This window comes from Miniopterus schreibersii (genome assembly GCF_964146895.1).
Source record: "Miniopterus schreibersii genome assembly, chromosome: 5".
Taxonomy (NCBI): domain Eukaryota; kingdom Metazoa; phylum Chordata; class Mammalia; order Chiroptera; family Miniopteridae; genus Miniopterus; species Miniopterus schreibersii.
This window is the reverse complement of record NC_138106.1, coordinates 66,119,168-66,135,782: the sequence shown is the minus strand read 5'-3', so window position 1 is coordinate 66,135,782 and position 16,615 is coordinate 66,119,168. Positions and strand designations below refer to the sequence as shown.

Genomic DNA, 16,615 nt, shown 5'->3' with positions numbered 1-16,615 from the left:
CAATATTTCCCTTCCGGTTTTCTTTTTGGATGACTAGCCATAGCTGTCAATGGGGTGTTAAGTCCCCAACTATAATTGTGTTTTTTTGTGTGGGGTTTTTTGTGTTTTTTTATTGTTCACAGTGTTATAGATGTCCCCTCTTCTCCCCATTGACCCCTTCCACCCCGCACCACCCACCCCCCCAGTCCCTCACCACACCATTGTCTATGTCCTTGGGTTATGCATATGTGCATATAAATTCTTTGGTTAATCTCTCCCTTCCCACCCCCCTCCCCCATCACCCACCCCCCACCTTCCCTTTGAGATTCTTCAGTCTGATCCATGCTTCCATGTTGCTGAATCTGTTTTGTTCATCAGTTTATTAAGTTCTTTAGATTCCACATATAAGTGAGATCATGTGATGTTTGTCTTTCTCTGGCTGGCTTATTTCGCTTAGCATAATATTCTCCAGGTCCTTCCATACTGTCCCAGACGATACAAGATCCTTCTTTGAGGCTGCATAGTATTCCATGGTGTAAATGTCCCACAGCTTTTTTATCCACTCATCTACTGATGGGCACTTGGGCTGTTTCCAGATCTTAGCTATTGTAAATTTTGCTGCTATGGACATAGGGGTGCATATATTCATTTTTGTCGGTTTCTCCCTTTAGTTCTTTCTGTTAGTGGTTGCTTTATATATTTTGGTGCTCTCAGGTTGGGTGCATATATATTAATAAATGTTATGTCTTCCTGATGTATTGTGCTCTTTATCATTATAAAATGTCCATCTTTGCCTCTTGTTACTTTTTTATCTTGAAATCTATTTTGTCAGATATAAGTGCCGCTACACCCATTTTCCTTTGATGGCATGTGCTTGAAGTATCATTTTCCACCCATTCACTTTGAGTCTGTGTCCTTGCAGCTGATACATGTCTCCAGAAGGCAGCATGTAGTTGAGTTTTGTTTTTTGATTCAAACAGCTACTCTGTGCCTTTTCATTGGTGAGTTCAGTCCATTTACATTTACGGTGATCATTGACATAGGATTTTCTATAGCCATTTTATCTTTTGTTTTCTAGAAGCTCTGTGCCTCCATTGTTTCTTTTTTATTAAATTTATTGAGGTGACAATGGTTACTATGAACATATAGGTTTCAGGTGTGGGTTTCTATGTTATAAGATCTGTATATAGCACTGTGTGCCCCAAAGTCATATCTTATCCTGTCACCATATATTAGAACCCCCCCACCTCTTTCCTCTGGCAACCGCCACACTGCTGTTTCAGTTTTATATCCCACATATGAGTGAAATCATATGGTCCTTAGCTTTTTCTGACTGACTTATTTCACTTAGCTTAATATTCTCAAGTTCCATCCATGTTGTTACAAATGGCAGTATTTCATCTTTTCTTATGACTGAGCAGTATTCTATCGTGTACCTGTACCATATCTTCTGTATCCAGTCCTCTATCACAGGACACTTTGGTTGTTCCCATGTCTTGGCCACTGTGAATAGTGCTGGCAATGAACACAGGGGTGCATATATCTTTGCGAATACATGTTTTCTAGTTTTTCGGGTATATGCCCAAGAGAGGGATTACTGGGTCGTATGTTAGCTCTATTCTTAATTTTTTGAGGACTTGCCAGACTGCTTTCCATAGTGGTTGTACCAGTCTACATTACCATCAGCAATAAATAAGGGTTCCCTTTTCTCCACAACCCCTCCAGCACTTGTTACTGCTTGTCTTGTTGATAATAGCCACTCTAACAGGTGTGAGGTGGTATCTCATTATAGTTTTGATTTGCATTTCCCTAATTGCTAGTGAGGATGAACATCTTTACATATATCTGTTGGCTATTCATATGTCTTCTTGGGAGAGGTGTCTGTTCAGGTCCTCTGCCCACTTTTTGATTGGGTTGGTTGGTTGGTATTGAGTTTTATGAGTTCTTTATATATTTTGGAAATTAAACCTTTGTTGGAGCTACTGTTTGCAAATATCTCCCATCTGGTTGGCTGCCTCTTTGTTCTGTTAGTTTCTTTTGCTGTGCAGGTTTTCAGTTTGATATAGTCCCATTCATTTATTTTTGCCTTTACTTCCCTTGCCTTTGGGGTCAAGTTCATAAAATGTTCTCTATGACCAAGGTCTGTAAGTTTAGTAACTATGTTTTCTTCAATGTAACTTATTGTTTCGGGTGTCATATTTAGGTCTGTGATCCATTTTGAGTTAATTTTTGTATATAGGGACAAACCGTAATCCAGTTTCATTCTTTTGCATGTGGCTTTCCAGTTTTCCTGGCACCATTTATTGAAGATAGTCTATTACACCTTTATGTGTTTCTGGTTCCTAACCCTAACCCTAACCCTAGTGTCTGTCTGTTATTTTAGTTTGGTAGTATTCTATGATTTTTTTCCCTCTGTTTCCTCTTTTTTTATGCTACGTATCTCAGTCCTAGATTTTGTGTGTGTGTGGTTACCATTAGGTATATGCACAATGTCTCACATTTGTATGTTAAGCAGGGAATCCTTTGTTGTTATAGCTGTCCCACCTATAACTTCAGGGGGAGATCTGGAGATCCCCTCATGTTGACATGCTGCTGACGTCACTGGTTTGGGTTTTTTATTTCCTTCCTTGTAATGTCCTCATCTGATTTTGTATCAGTGTTATCGAGACCTCATAAAATGAGTTGGAGAGTATATATACTCTTTTTCTTTTTTGTTTTTGGATTTGTGTAGAATTGGTGTTATTTCTCCCTTAAATGTTAGAATATAACAATGAAGGGATCTGTGTCAGTATTTGATGTGTGTGTTGAGGGTGTGAGGGGCATGAATTATGGATTCCAGTCCTTGAATGATGTAAGACCATTAAAGTTGTATATTTCTTCTTGGGTAACTTTTGCTAATTTATGACCAAATTTATTAATGTATCTAAGTTGTCAAATTTATTGGCATAACATTGTTTATAACATCCTCTCATTATCCATTTAATGTCTACAAGATCTATGTGATATATCTTCTTTCCTTCCTGATATTGGTAATTTATGTTTCCTCCCTTTCTTCTTGCTCAGTCTTTTAAAAAGTTTATTGGTCTAAGAACTACTGGCTTTTTAAATTTCCTCTTTTGTCATTACTTTCTACTCTTGATTTATTATGAACTGTCTCTACTTACCTTGTATTTCATTGTCTCTTTTTCAGATGGAAGTGATTTTACACCTTTTCTAATATAAGCATTTTATACCTTCCTTTCCTAATATAAGCATTTAAAGCAATATATATTCTCTAAGGATTTAGCTACATGACACAAATTTTGATAACTTTTTTTTAAATTATCTGGTTCAAAGTATTTTCTAACTTACCTTGTGAATTCTCCTTTGACTCTTGGAATCTTTAGTAGTATATTATTTATTGGGGAATAATTGTAGGTATCTTTTGTTATAGATTTTTATGGGGGAATTTTATAGGTATCTTTTTGTTATAGATTTTTAATTTAATTCCACTTGATCAAAGAACATCCTGTATAATTTCATCCTTCAAAATACATGGCCCAGCACATATGGTCTAACTTGGTGAGTGTTCCACCTACAATTAAATAGAATGTATTTTTCTGTTGTTGCGTGAAAAGTTCTATAAATGACAGTTGATAGTGTTGCTCTTATCTTCCACATTCTTGCTGATTTTTTGTTTCTTCTGACAGTTTCTGAGAGAGGGATGTTGAAGTATCTATGATTGTGGATTTCTTTGTATTTCCCCTTTAATACTGTCAAGTTTTGCTTTATGTGTTTAGAAGCTTGTTTATTAGATACAAACACACTTAAAATTGTTTTTTGTCTTCTAGATTAATTGACCATTTTATAATTTTTAATGCCTTTCTTTTTCTTTGATAATACCCTTCATCTTTTAAAGCTACTTTGTCTGATAGAGTAGTGTAGCCATGCCAGCATGCATGATTTCCATCCTTTCACTTTCACCTTGTTCATGTGTTCAAAGTGTGTTTCTTATAAACATCATTTAGTTATGTTGCTTTTTTATCTATTCTTACATTCTCTGCTCCAGAATAAATTCCAGCTGGACTAATTTAAATGTAAAAATTACACTATTACAGCAGTAGAAGAAACTGTGGGAGATTTTTTAAAATAATTTTGGGTCAAGAAGAGGCCTTTCTAACTATTAACACAAAACCCAGAATCCTAAAAAAAAAAAAAAAACGAAAGAAAGAAAATCAATGACTATGACTCCATAAAAAGTTTTGAATTGCAAAATGAACCATGAGCAGTCAAAGGCAAATGGCAGGCAAGGGAAACTATTTGTATTTCATATCATAGCTGCAAGTCTTATTTCCTTTCTACTTAATCCATTTCTACAAATCAATGAGAAAATAAAAACTAATAGAAAATGGGAAAACGATATGCCAAGATTGTTCATTCAAAAGGAATTATAAACATCTTTGGAATGTATAGAAAGATTCTTGACTTTTCTCAGAACAGGGTAAGTAAACACATTCTCATAGTACTTTTTATGTATCACTGGAAACACTCTTATACAATGTTGTTTAAAGTGTGATTTGATACAGTTTTTAAGGTAAGGCAGTTAGATAGGTAATCGCTATCTATCAGAATAGCAATTTACATATCCTTTGACCCAGCAATTCCATTTCTCAAATTTATACAGCAGACATACTGGACCATTTAAAAAAGTTCTGCATTTTATTCATCACAACGTTATTTATAGTTGTAAATATTGACAGCAACATAAATATATGTCATTTGCATCTGGTTAAATAAATTATGGCACATAGTACTAAAAGACAAAATATTCCACAATAGTTAAAATAATGAAGAAACTACTCTATATGTACTAATAATGGATAGTCTCCAAGATATGAAATTAAGTGAAAAGCACAAGGTATAAAAAATGAGAATAGTTTTCTACTCTTTGTATAAAGAATCATATATAATAATTATTTACAAATACATAAAATATTTCTAAAAACTTCATATAATGGTTGCCTATGGGTTGCCTCTTCTAAGGAGGACAAGTGAATGGCCTGGGACAAAGGTGAGAGGGACATTCTTTTACTGCATACCATTCTGTGTCTTCTGAATTTTGAACTATTTAAATGAATTATCTATGCAAAACAGGGGAAAATGTTTCCAACATTGGAACAAGGTAAAAATATCTTAAAATATCTAGCTTGTTACCTATAATACTGTGATTAAAATCTAAACTCAGGATCCATTTCATCTACTTCTATTTGAAATTTGCCTCCTTTGTGTTGACAATAAAAATGAAACAAACCTAATATTTGACACCTTTGTAGGTGCTACTCAGTGACTGCTTAATGAGACTCCTACATCCACCTCACCTGCCTTTGTGTTAAAGCTCCAACCAGAAGGCAGGTAGTCTTGGAAGAAGTGTTTTTTAAATTCTCGTATCACACAGATATGCCTCACAGTCTGTGTCTTTAAAAGTTTATGCATTTGTGGTATAGAAAGAAGTGATTGGGAAACAATTTTAGTGAATTTCAATTTTAAGGATTTGTGGGGAAATGACTGAAAGGCTGGAAGTATGATGATGGCCTTATTTTCTATTTCAGATATTAAGCACCGCCGAATACCAATCTTATTCTTTGCAAACAAAATGGACTTAAGAGATGCAGTGACATCTGTGAAGGTGTCTCAGTTGCTGTGTTTAGAAAACATCAAAGATAAGCCATGGCACATTTGGTAAAGTTTTAGATTTATTTTTCATTTTATCATTTTGAAAAAATCTCCAAGCTTTAGTGTTTCTTTTTCAAGCTCATTTTATAAGTGACCTAGCACGGGGGTGTGTAAGCTAAGGATTTGGTTTTATAGAATGTGGCATTTCAGGTGTTCATGAATTTATTACTATTAAAACCTTTCAAATATTTGGGGGGATAAAAAAATATAAACAACTCTTTAAAAGAATAAATTTAAACAGCCTACTCACTCACCCAACTTCAGCCACATTGATTTCCTTCTACACATTGAATCAACCAACCACAATCCCATCTCAGGGCATTTCCACTTGCTACTCCCTTTGTCTAAATCATTCTGCAAAGTAATATTCCTGGCTTGCTGTTGCACTTCCTCAGGAGAGAGACCTCCCCTGATAATTCTCTAAAGTATCACTCTGCCTTACCCTGCCTCATTTTTTTCCTTTCTTTGCATTTTCTGTTGCCATGAGGCCTCTTCATTTTTTTCCCCTTTGTTTTATAGTCTGTCTTTTTACACTATTGCATTAGTACCATGAGAACTAGGGTTTTATCAGCTTTCTTCTCTCTGTTACCCCTGGAGTACATGGTACTTAGTAGGTTCACAATAAATATTTGCTTATATGAATAAATATAAATGGAAATACTAATCTTGCTTGAACATACTAATTAAGTTGAACTCATAAGTAGTGTCTGAAATTATTTTACATTGTTTATTAGATAGTATTTTAGCGCCTGCCACTACCTGTCATTAAGCTCCCTCTGTCCACCACTTACCTCCCCACCACTGCAAGGTATCCTTCTCTCTAGATTTTCCCTTTTTATAAGATGGTATCTGTGGAGAAAGGCTGAACACAGAGGCAGAGAAACCCACTACCTCTAGAAGAAGAAACAGTGTGAAGCAAGGAGTTCATAGAGCTCAGAGACTAACTCTGAGAGCTAACCTTGGTGCTGAAAGAGGAATAGCCTGGAAGAGAGCTGAGGAAGCCCTTGAATCTCCTCAGTACTCAAGGCCTCCAGCACCTCTACCCAGGAGGGAAACACTGCATATCTCAAGTAAAACCCTCCTTACTTTGGAACAGAATAAAAGTCAGCATTTACTAAATGATTCTTGACTTGGAATTTGAGGTTCTGTGGTATTTTGTTGGTAAAGAGAGGAGGGATTTGGGGTAGAGAAATATCTTAAGATGGAACCTTAGCTTTTCTCTGCATCATTTAGGTAAATCCTACCTAAATTGATAATGTCTAAAGTAGAATAATTTTAAATTTTTCCATTGTATTAAGTATTGTGAGTGCTTTGATAGAAAGTACAACATTCAAAAAATGGGTCTAATTAGTAAAAGATGCAGTCCTGCTTTTAATTTTGAAGAAGTTAACTTTGCAAATGGAAAAATCTATACTTGAAATAACTAGCACTTGAAATTTAAAACAATTATTGAGTTGTGACATCTAAATATTTTTCAGTGAGAGAAAAAGTAATATCCTGATGCTATAAAGATGTGGAATATTATATTTCCAGTTTCTGTGTTTTCTGTATAACTTATAGAAGAATGCCAAGTATTTCTTTAAACTTCTTAATTCAAACTGGACATTTCACTAAGTTTCCATTACTGCTTCATTTGTTAAGTTTATTGTTTTATTTTTTGCAATTATTTTTAAAGCATGTATGACATTGAAAATACATTTATCCTTTTCAGTTTCAGAGATAAAGGTAACGTACAGTAATGTAGAGATAAAGTGTTGCATCTCTTGCCTCAGGCACAAGTAAACTTACTGGATGATAAAGGATTAGAGAGACATAAAGTCTGGAAAATTAAAGGAAAAGTTTTATGGTTTATTTTTTACTGTTGTACTAAACATATAGTTAGCTCTGATTTTCAGGATCTGATTGCAGTGTTGTTCTTCCTGTGTGTCCTCTGACTCAGTCCCTGGCGTGATATGTATATGTTTTTGCTTGTTTACTATCTTGTGAGGGAGCCAGATAGTAAAAGAGGTAAATAGATGTATGTACTGTCATCTGGGAAGGAGGAGAAAAATAAAGTGGGGCAATAAGATAAAAAGCAATGAGAGAGAGACTCCCTCTCTGAGGTCTAATCAAGATCAGAGAGCAGTTCACACACGGTTTGGAGGAAGAGCCTTCCAGATGAAGAGGCCAGCAAGTGACACTATTGGGCGAGAAAGGACCTGGGATATTTCAGGAGGAGCAAGAAACCCAAGCTGACCAGAGCAGAGTGATCTGGGGGCATTTGTAGGACATGAAACCCCTGAGGAATAGCCAGGGGCCGTGTCACATAGGGCCTCATAGAGCATGGTGAAGACTTTGGCTTTTATTTAGTTACAGGTCTTATGATTTATTTGAAAGGAAAGTAGAATTCAAACAGTTGGAAATTAGTAGGAAAATATGCAGGATTTTAGTAGGGCAGTGACTTCTCCACCAAAGGGAAAGGATTTCCTCATTTTATTGCTTATTCAATACCGTAGTCTTGTTTGGGACTGTAGGTGTGTGATAAAATCAATACATTGATCTTTTTTGATACAAATATTTTAGTTAACTGATGTCTTGCTATTGATATGGATAATCTATAGTTTGCTTTGAATAATTGTTCGCCTCATGCTGTTTGTTTGTCTTCCTATTTTAAAATATATTCTTAATCTAATAAGTAATTCCTCAGAAGTAATTTCTGGTTTGATTAGAATCTAATTAACTCTTGTAGGTAATTTAGTACATTTTAAAATCATGCTTCAGTGCACTAAAAGGAACCCTAATTCAGAAAATCTAATAATGTATACTAATTACTATTATGCAATGACTATTAGATCAGTAAAATGTTATGAGAAACCATCAGTTGGTGTCTTGGAAAAGATTGGTACTCAAAAAATCCTTTACATTTTATTTTAGTTTATAACTTAATTATAATTATTTATAAAATATCACATTAAGGATTTAAGTTACTATCTTGAGAATGGTAAGATCATGAAAACACCCTGTTTTATGTACATATCTCAAATATTTAATTCCCATAATAACCATGTCAGGTGAATAGTAACATTCCCTCTTACAGATGCTAAAACTGAAGACAGGAGAGTTAAATAATCTATCCAGGTTCCTGAAGCCAAAAAGTACATAACTATTATTGAAATCTTCTGGGATTTTTCTTTTATTCTACTGGTTTTACCAAAGTTATAATTACAGGTTAAACCCTATAGGTTTACGCAACATTTGAAATCAAATCCCATTTCAAATAAAGTCACTGCATCCTATGGCTAAATTACAACCTAAGTCAAGCATTTCTAATAAATAACTGCTCTTGAGTCAGTGGGGCTGGGCAAAGTAGGAAGGGAGACTCTATAAAACTTTTCCACCACTGGAAAAATAACTCAAAGTAATGTCAGTCTGAGTACTATTCCTGAAATAACGTTTTATTGAAACACTTTTCCAAACGTAATACAAATTATGTCAATACAAGTTATGGATCATTTTCTCCTGTCTTACTCTGGAACACTCAGACTTTTATTTCTTATGTACATTCAGTTTCAGTGCTTAACCAGCTTTGCTCATATATGTGTTACTAGAATATATTAATTTGCCATATGGAAAATTGCAGTTATTTATCCTTATAGTTCTACGATATAATGAAATGGACATTTCTCATGGGTCTAATTTCAGTGCTAGCGATGCCGTGAAAGGAGAAGGGCTGCAAGAAGGCGTAGACTGGCTTCAAGGTACATCAGAGCACAGCCCATCCTCAGCCTGTATTTCCTTTTCATTCACGTTTTCTTTCCTTCTTTAACATTTTATTTTTATTATATCACTGCCTTTTTCCCCCTCTTGTTTCCATTTATTTCTGCTGTCAGAAAATACACTACAGTAAGTATCCAGTATCTTACTCCATTTACTTCTGTTACATTTTTCTAAAGGATTTATTTAAATAAGTATTTGCATTTTTACAGTCAATATACGTGACAACTGTAGAAATATTTTTAATTTATAGCAGTAAATTTCTACAAAATCTAGTAATAGAAGCACATTTGAAGTTTGGGACAAATTTTAGGCCTTACTGTCAGTAACTAAAATAAGTCTGCATGGTACATATTTTAAGAATGCTTTACTCCATACATCTTCATTTGCACATAACGTGTTTACACAACCTTTAGCACTCATTTAGAATTGTGAATGCTGGCATTCTGTTGGTGTTTTGTATATTGCAGCTCTATGTTATTGATCCGCGTAGCTCTCCTAGGTTGGTGCAGGCTTACTTTGTTATTAATCCTCACCCGAGGATATGTCTTTATTGACTTTTAGAGAGGAGGGAGAGAAAAAAAAAGGACATCGATCCACTGCCTCCATGTGCACCATACTGGGAATTGAGCCCGCAACCTAGGTATGGGCCTTGACCAGGAATCAAACCCACAGCCTTTTGGTGTGTGGGACGATGCTCAAATAGAGCCTCCTGGCCAGGGCTGCACTGGCATTTAATTCTAGTCGCGTGTGATTCCTTTTCCTCCTCTGCATGTCATGGTGGATCTTTGAACCAAAGAAATACTACATTTATGTATGGCAAGAGTAGCCTGCTTACCCATACAATGATATGTTTCTTTGGTTCAAAGTACCAAATGTACATCTGACATATTTTTTATGTGTTATCAGTAAAATATGGCATTATAGTTAACTGCACAGACTTTTATCAATCTTTCTCTTTTGTAGCCATCATAACATTTACCATTAAACTGCAAAGAACACCCTGGCCAGTGTGGCTCAGTTGGTTGGAGTGTTGTGCCATACAACAAAAGGTTGTGGGATCAATTCCCTGTTGGGGCACATACCCAAGTTGCAGGTTCCATCCCTAGTTGGGGTGCATGTGGGAGACAATGGATCGATGTTTCTCTCTCACATTAATGTTCCTCCCTCTCCCTCTCCCTCTCCCTCTCTCCCTCCCCCTCCCCCTCTACCACCCGCCTTCCCTCCCTCTCCCTCTCTCTAAAAAAGTCAGTAAAAGAAATAAGCTAAAAAAAATTACATTAAAAAATAAACTACAAAGAACATTCTAGTTATAATTTTATAATTAAGTGAAGCTTAATTGAAAACCTCTAGTGATTCTCAGAATAACTACTGGAAATTTGCTGTGAATACACCAACTTAGTGTCTTAGATTGTGGTAAAGAAGTGGGCAAAGTTAAGGATCTGATTCCCACATAAAACCTTGGTTGCAGAGGAACATTCCAAAGAAGATACCAAAAGCATATTTTCAGCCTTGATTCTTATTTACAAGTGCTTATTATTGCTCACAATAAAGATATCATGGATCAAACCCCACTATTGTTCATAACAAAGTAATTCAGAGCACAGTAACCACTAAAAATATGTTGATATAGTTATCTGAATTTTACATCACAGCTCTAGCGTAGCTCTCTCTTCCCTTTTTTTTTTTTTTTTTTTTTTTTTTGGTTTTCTTTTGTAACAATGAGGCCACTAGGTGTCAGTAACAATCCAACATCACTATGCCACTTGCCAGCTCTGGTCCTGTCACCTAATTTTTGTGTCTCTGACTTTTCTGATTCATTATCTTTGCATCTTACCTCCCAAGTCTTTGTAAGGAGAGTACATTATTGAAAATATTTTTGTGCCCTTATGTTGCCATATTTTTTTATGTAACTGTTACAACAGTTCTCTGCAAGGTAAGTTAGTTGTAACCCAGTTTTATGTAGGCATCATGTAATAGTAGTTAAAAAGAACTTGGGCTTTTGAGTCTAGCAGATTCATTCCACTACTTATTATTAATTAACAGCTCTTGTGAAGATATTTGTTTTCATCTGTAAAATTTAAAAAATAAAATGTCAAAATTGTTGTACAGATTAAATGAAACAGTGTATGTGTTAAAATCCCTAGCATAAGAAAACACTCAAATATTAAATGCACCCTTTTATCTAACTGCTCTATTTAATAATGAAACTTTGTACATAGATTAAAAAGTATGAATAGGAAATCCTTTGTTTTTATTTCTTATGCAATAGCAAACAGTTTGCAATGTGATACTCTTCTCTCTCTGGATTTGAAAAGAGGCAAAAACTTACTTTACAAAATAGGTAACAGTATATGGGAGACTTGCTGTACCTTTAACTAACTTACTATCCAGAAGTTTTCATGTAAATCTAACGGTGAAAGATGTTCTGAATTTATCTCTTCATTTTGTTTCCAAAATTCTGAAATTGCCTAGCTTGGTAAACAAGAAGGTCCTTGGACCAATTTAATTTTATTAAGTTTAAGGCTGACATTTCTGGGGTGAAATGTTAAATGACACATTTTGTGCCATGATTCCATTCTTTTTTGGAAGGATCCCCAGTCATTACCTGTTTATCACAGCCCAAAGACAAGAATCCTTGAGTAGACTGAAGTATTTTTTTAAACCAGCAGAGAAGGTATAAGCTGTTTCCTAGCTCTGAAACTTTGAAGTGAGATATTTATAAAAAGAAATCCTCCCACGTGACTAAGGAAGCTTACTCATTTTATCACTTTATCTGTAGGGGAAAGGGCAGTGCTTTCGGATTTTAATGTAAGACATAACCTGTTCACATGGGTGGTCAGTGAAAGGGGATTGAACACGCTGTCATCCCCCTCAACTCTCACTAACAGTAGAGGGACTTCTGTTGAAAGACATTAACCCTAAGGGCAAAAAGAATGAGAATGACAAAAACTGCAACCAGATTTTAGAAGTTGGACATCCAGTGAATGTTGAATAACTTAACAGATCCGATGAACGCTGAATGACCTAACAGACTTAAAGGCCTTTTCTCTTAGCAGAGGGAGCTGAATTCTAAGCTAGCACTGGGGAAAGTTGGAAAGCTAATTTACATTACACAGCCCCTCAAAGGCTCCATATTGGTGGAAACTGGAAATAAGAGAGGTGGGGCTGAAAAGAGAAGACGCATCCCTACATCTTTAACACAAAAGAAGATTGAAGGTTCATTCTCTGCAGAGAGTCAAAGGGAGTTTCTCTGGACTGGAGAACAGCAGGCACAACTGTGTGTGGTAGTGCTGAACTGTAAACGAGGAGTAACTGGAAGTTTTCATACCAAATATTACAACCCTCTTCTGCTTCTCCCGGAAGACACTGGCAGTAGGCACAAGATAGAAAGTGATCTTTGAGGAATGATACCAGCCTAAGAGGAAAGAGCTAGTGGTATTAACACCAGAGATTCCCAAGGGAATGACTTAGCTAGAGACACTAGAATGAGGACGACATTTGACAAGCCTAACACGCGTATCAACATTCCAGTCAGCTTTAGTGTTCACTCATGCATATGAGAAGATTGCAAAGGATCCCCAGGCATTTGAGGACCAAAACATTATGAATTATGGAACATAAACAGGAAAAGTAGGTTAGAAGTAGAATTTATTTAGGGAAAACATTTCAAAAAACTAGTAGAGTATCAACAAAGAACCAAAAGATGAGTTCTTGGAAAATAGAATAGTAGAAATCAAAAACCCAATTAAAAGAAGATAAAATAGAGGTACTCTCAGAAAGTAGAACAAAAAAAAGACTAGAAAAGTGGAAAGAAAAGAAAGTAAGGGGTCATGTTTCGGGGGCTTGATATCCAAATAACAGGAATTTCAGAAAGAGCACAGAAAATAGAGGGGAGAAAAATCATCAAGTAGTATTTTCAAGAACTGAATGATGAGTCTTTAGTTGAAAGTTCTCTTGAGAGCTTAATGCAGTGGATAAAAATATTCTAACCGTAGCAAGCACATCATTATTAACAGTTAACACTGAAGTCAGTGGAAGAGTCTACAAACTTCATGAGAAGAAAATAAAAGGTTTCATGTAAAGGATACAGAATAGCATCCGACAGCAACACTTGGAAGCTGTAACATAATTGGGTGGTACCTGGAACAGTCCAAGGAGGAAATTAGGGAATTATGTTCTCCGGCTGTATCAATGTATCGTGACTGTAGAATTAAGACATCTTCAGCCACAGAAAGTCTCAAGAATGTATGTTCTGTACCTTTTACTAAGGTAGCCACTGAGGAGTACTCATTGAAAATGAGGAAATAAACCAAGGAGAAAAAATCAGGGGTCCTGAAACAGGAAAATAAGTACAAGAGTGTGGGGGAGGAATCCTCTGGATGACAGTGAAGATGCTAGAATGAGAGTGAAAGATCTCTTGTGAAAATAACTGGTCCAGATTAGAGAGTTTTGGAAGGCTCTGATGAAATTGATAGACTCTGTAATGTGCTTCATAATAAAGGTTTAACCAGTGTAGAGTAGTGGGATTGAAGCAGTACATAAAAAGCAGAGAGGCGGGGTTGGGGGGTAAGGAACAATTATTACCTCCAGGGAAAACAAAATGTAGTTGAATACAGGAGAAGTAACTGGGGTATACACCTGTCTCAGCTGTGACTAGCACTGACAGTCATTGATGATGACCACATTACTTTGTTACGACAATGGGAGTATTGAAAGCATTATGGGGTTGCAGAGAGCAGCATAGGGATAGGTGAGAGCTGGAACCTCATATTAAATGGAAGGAACTGGTATTTCAACAGGTAATAAAGTATACTATTTAGAGATAAAGAGGAAATCGCCTAAAAGGGAGTTGGAAGTAGTTGCCTATCAAAGGCTGAAGGCGATGAGGCCAGGGACTGCTCATTTTTTATGCAGCCACATAGAACTAATTGACTGACTCTGTGCATATACGACTCGACAAAAAATGAAAACTATAGTATGAATTATGCTTTTTTTATAAAAAGTGTATGCATAGGTTTCTACTGTGTTGTTCTAGATTTGTCTCAGATTATGTTAAAAAATAGATTTTTCCCTGTAGAGACCAATAATTTCTTGTCTATTTTTTTATCAGATCAGATCCAGGCTGTGAAGACATGAAAAGATAGTATTCGGAAACCTCAACGATTGTCAATTCAAGGAACATGTCTTAAGGCAAACTGAATATGTTAAATATTTTTAAAGATGGTAGTGCATCTTAAGAACACTTTATAATCTGCTTGCATTTATGGACTGAATAAACTTTATAAGAATATAGGACTTCATGTATGCTAATCTGGCCATTAATTATATGAAAATAAATCCTCAGAAGGGCTCACCAGAATTTTCAACTTGGTAAAGATCTACACTTGAGTGTAATGAGAATATTTAAAATCCATCTCAATATCTCAGCATGAATTATTAGATCTTTAATGTATTTTATTTTTTATTGTCTTCAGAAATGTTGGTTTATAGTATGGCTGCAGTGTGCTTGTGAAAAAGAACTTTAAATATAAGGGACCATGGATAATTAATGTATATTAGATTTTTACTAAATGTCACATCAATAAAGCATAAAATCTAATGTACCAACTAGTGTGCTTTGTTTATGCTGAAAGAACAACGCTATGTTAATATGGTATTTGGTGTTTTACTGTTAGACACTTGCCAATCTGAGACCAGGTTACGCAGAAGTTATTTATCCAGCTAATATTTATTGAGCATCTCTGTACCTGTACTAGTCTGGCATCATCCTACACAATGGTGAAATAAAAAGTAATTAAGACATATTCCTTATCCTTGGAGAACTTAAAATTTAATGAGGGAGAATTTGAGAATTTTTTAATATATCATATCTAATATTATTTCACTGGCTGAATGAAAATACCTTATCTTAAGATTAAGAGTTATAAAAATGAATTAATGTGTGATTCTTCAATAATTATTATAACTGACTTCTTGTTTCTTCCTTTAAAATCCCTCCAGTCTGCTATAGTACTTTGTTAAAATAGATTGACTCACCAAACTTTTTTTTTCTGAGCATAAACTGCTACATAAATGTTCTTTAAAATTTTAGACATCTCAGGTATCCACCATATGCAGATTGTGTTATTCTCACAACTTAATTAGAGATCCTTAGAATTATGAACTCTAAATAGAAGCTCTGATTTTAAATCAAATCACTGGGAAAACCTGTGCAAAGCAATGGTGTCAATTCCGAAAAAGATTGCATATAAAGAAAAACTGGAATATTCAATGTGTAACATCTTAAACATCCTTAGCTGTGAAAACAGTAGAAACAGAAGCAAGAGGTGAGTAATAAAGATGTGTCATAGGTAGTGGTATGTTTCAGAGGCTTGAATAAAATAATTTTAAAACTACAGTAAAAGTTCTGTGATCCACTTTCTCATAGTCCTGAAATCCCAGTGGTTTGGAATTTGGCAAATGGAAGTTACCCAGGATGTGCCAGTGCTGCAGTACTCTCAGCTAGCTTGCCAGCCCTTCATAAATTGCTTTTTGATAGGGACAAAAAGCGAGACTCGTTGAGTTGACTCAGATGTAAAAAGGGCACGAGGCAAACAATGTAACTTAACAGAACTAGTACTCTGTAACTGATTCAAGAGGATGCAGAAAGGGGTGTTTAAGAGAATTGAAGTCTTCACATATCATACAGTAACAATGACAATAATAATAGTTATCACTCTATGATCTCTATTTTTGAGCAAGATATTATATCACACGTGTGATTTTGTACCATTTAATCCTCACAATAGCCTTATGTGGTAGGTTCTATTATATGTTTTATAGATAAGAAAACTAAAACCTATAAAGTTAAGTCATTTGCTGAAGGTCACAGCTAATAAACGGTGGTGCCGAGATTCAGAACCTATCTGTTTAAAATGGATGATTCGAGAGACAAGAGTATTTCAGATATTAGAAATATACAGGTGTCTGCCATAAAAATAGCTAAAAGGATTGCAAAGGTTCTCTCTGTGGAAGGAGATCAGGATGGGGTGGGAGTTGGTCAGAGATAAGGGACTATTATTTTTTCCTTTTGCTTGTTTTAACTGTTTAAACACTTCAGATTTTAAATTCTGGGCATAAAGGACTGATAAAAATAATTCTTAGGTTGATACTCAGTTAATTAGTGTTC

General features: G+C 35.3%; 1 protein-coding gene across 5 annotated transcripts in view; it reads left to right on the top strand.

Annotated features, from left to right (window-relative positions):
• The window catches only part of ARL6 (ARF like GTPase 6), a 30,229-nt gene extending 15,179 nt beyond the window's left edge, over nt 1-15,050 (top strand). For all 5 annotated transcript variants that reach the window (XM_081138994.1, XM_081138992.1, XM_081138996.1 and 2 more), the window contains 3 exons: nt 5,568-5,697; nt 9,373-9,428; nt 14,558-15,050. In XM_081138994.1, the coding sequence (XP_080995120.1) occupies nt 5,568-5,697; nt 9,373-9,428; nt 14,558-14,583 (212 nt within the window). In that variant the 3' untranslated portion in view covers nt 14,584-15,050. The remainder of the gene's footprint in view (nt 1-5,567; nt 5,698-9,372; nt 9,429-14,557) is intronic.
• The last annotated feature ends 1,565 nt before the right edge of the window (nt 15,051-16,615 follow it).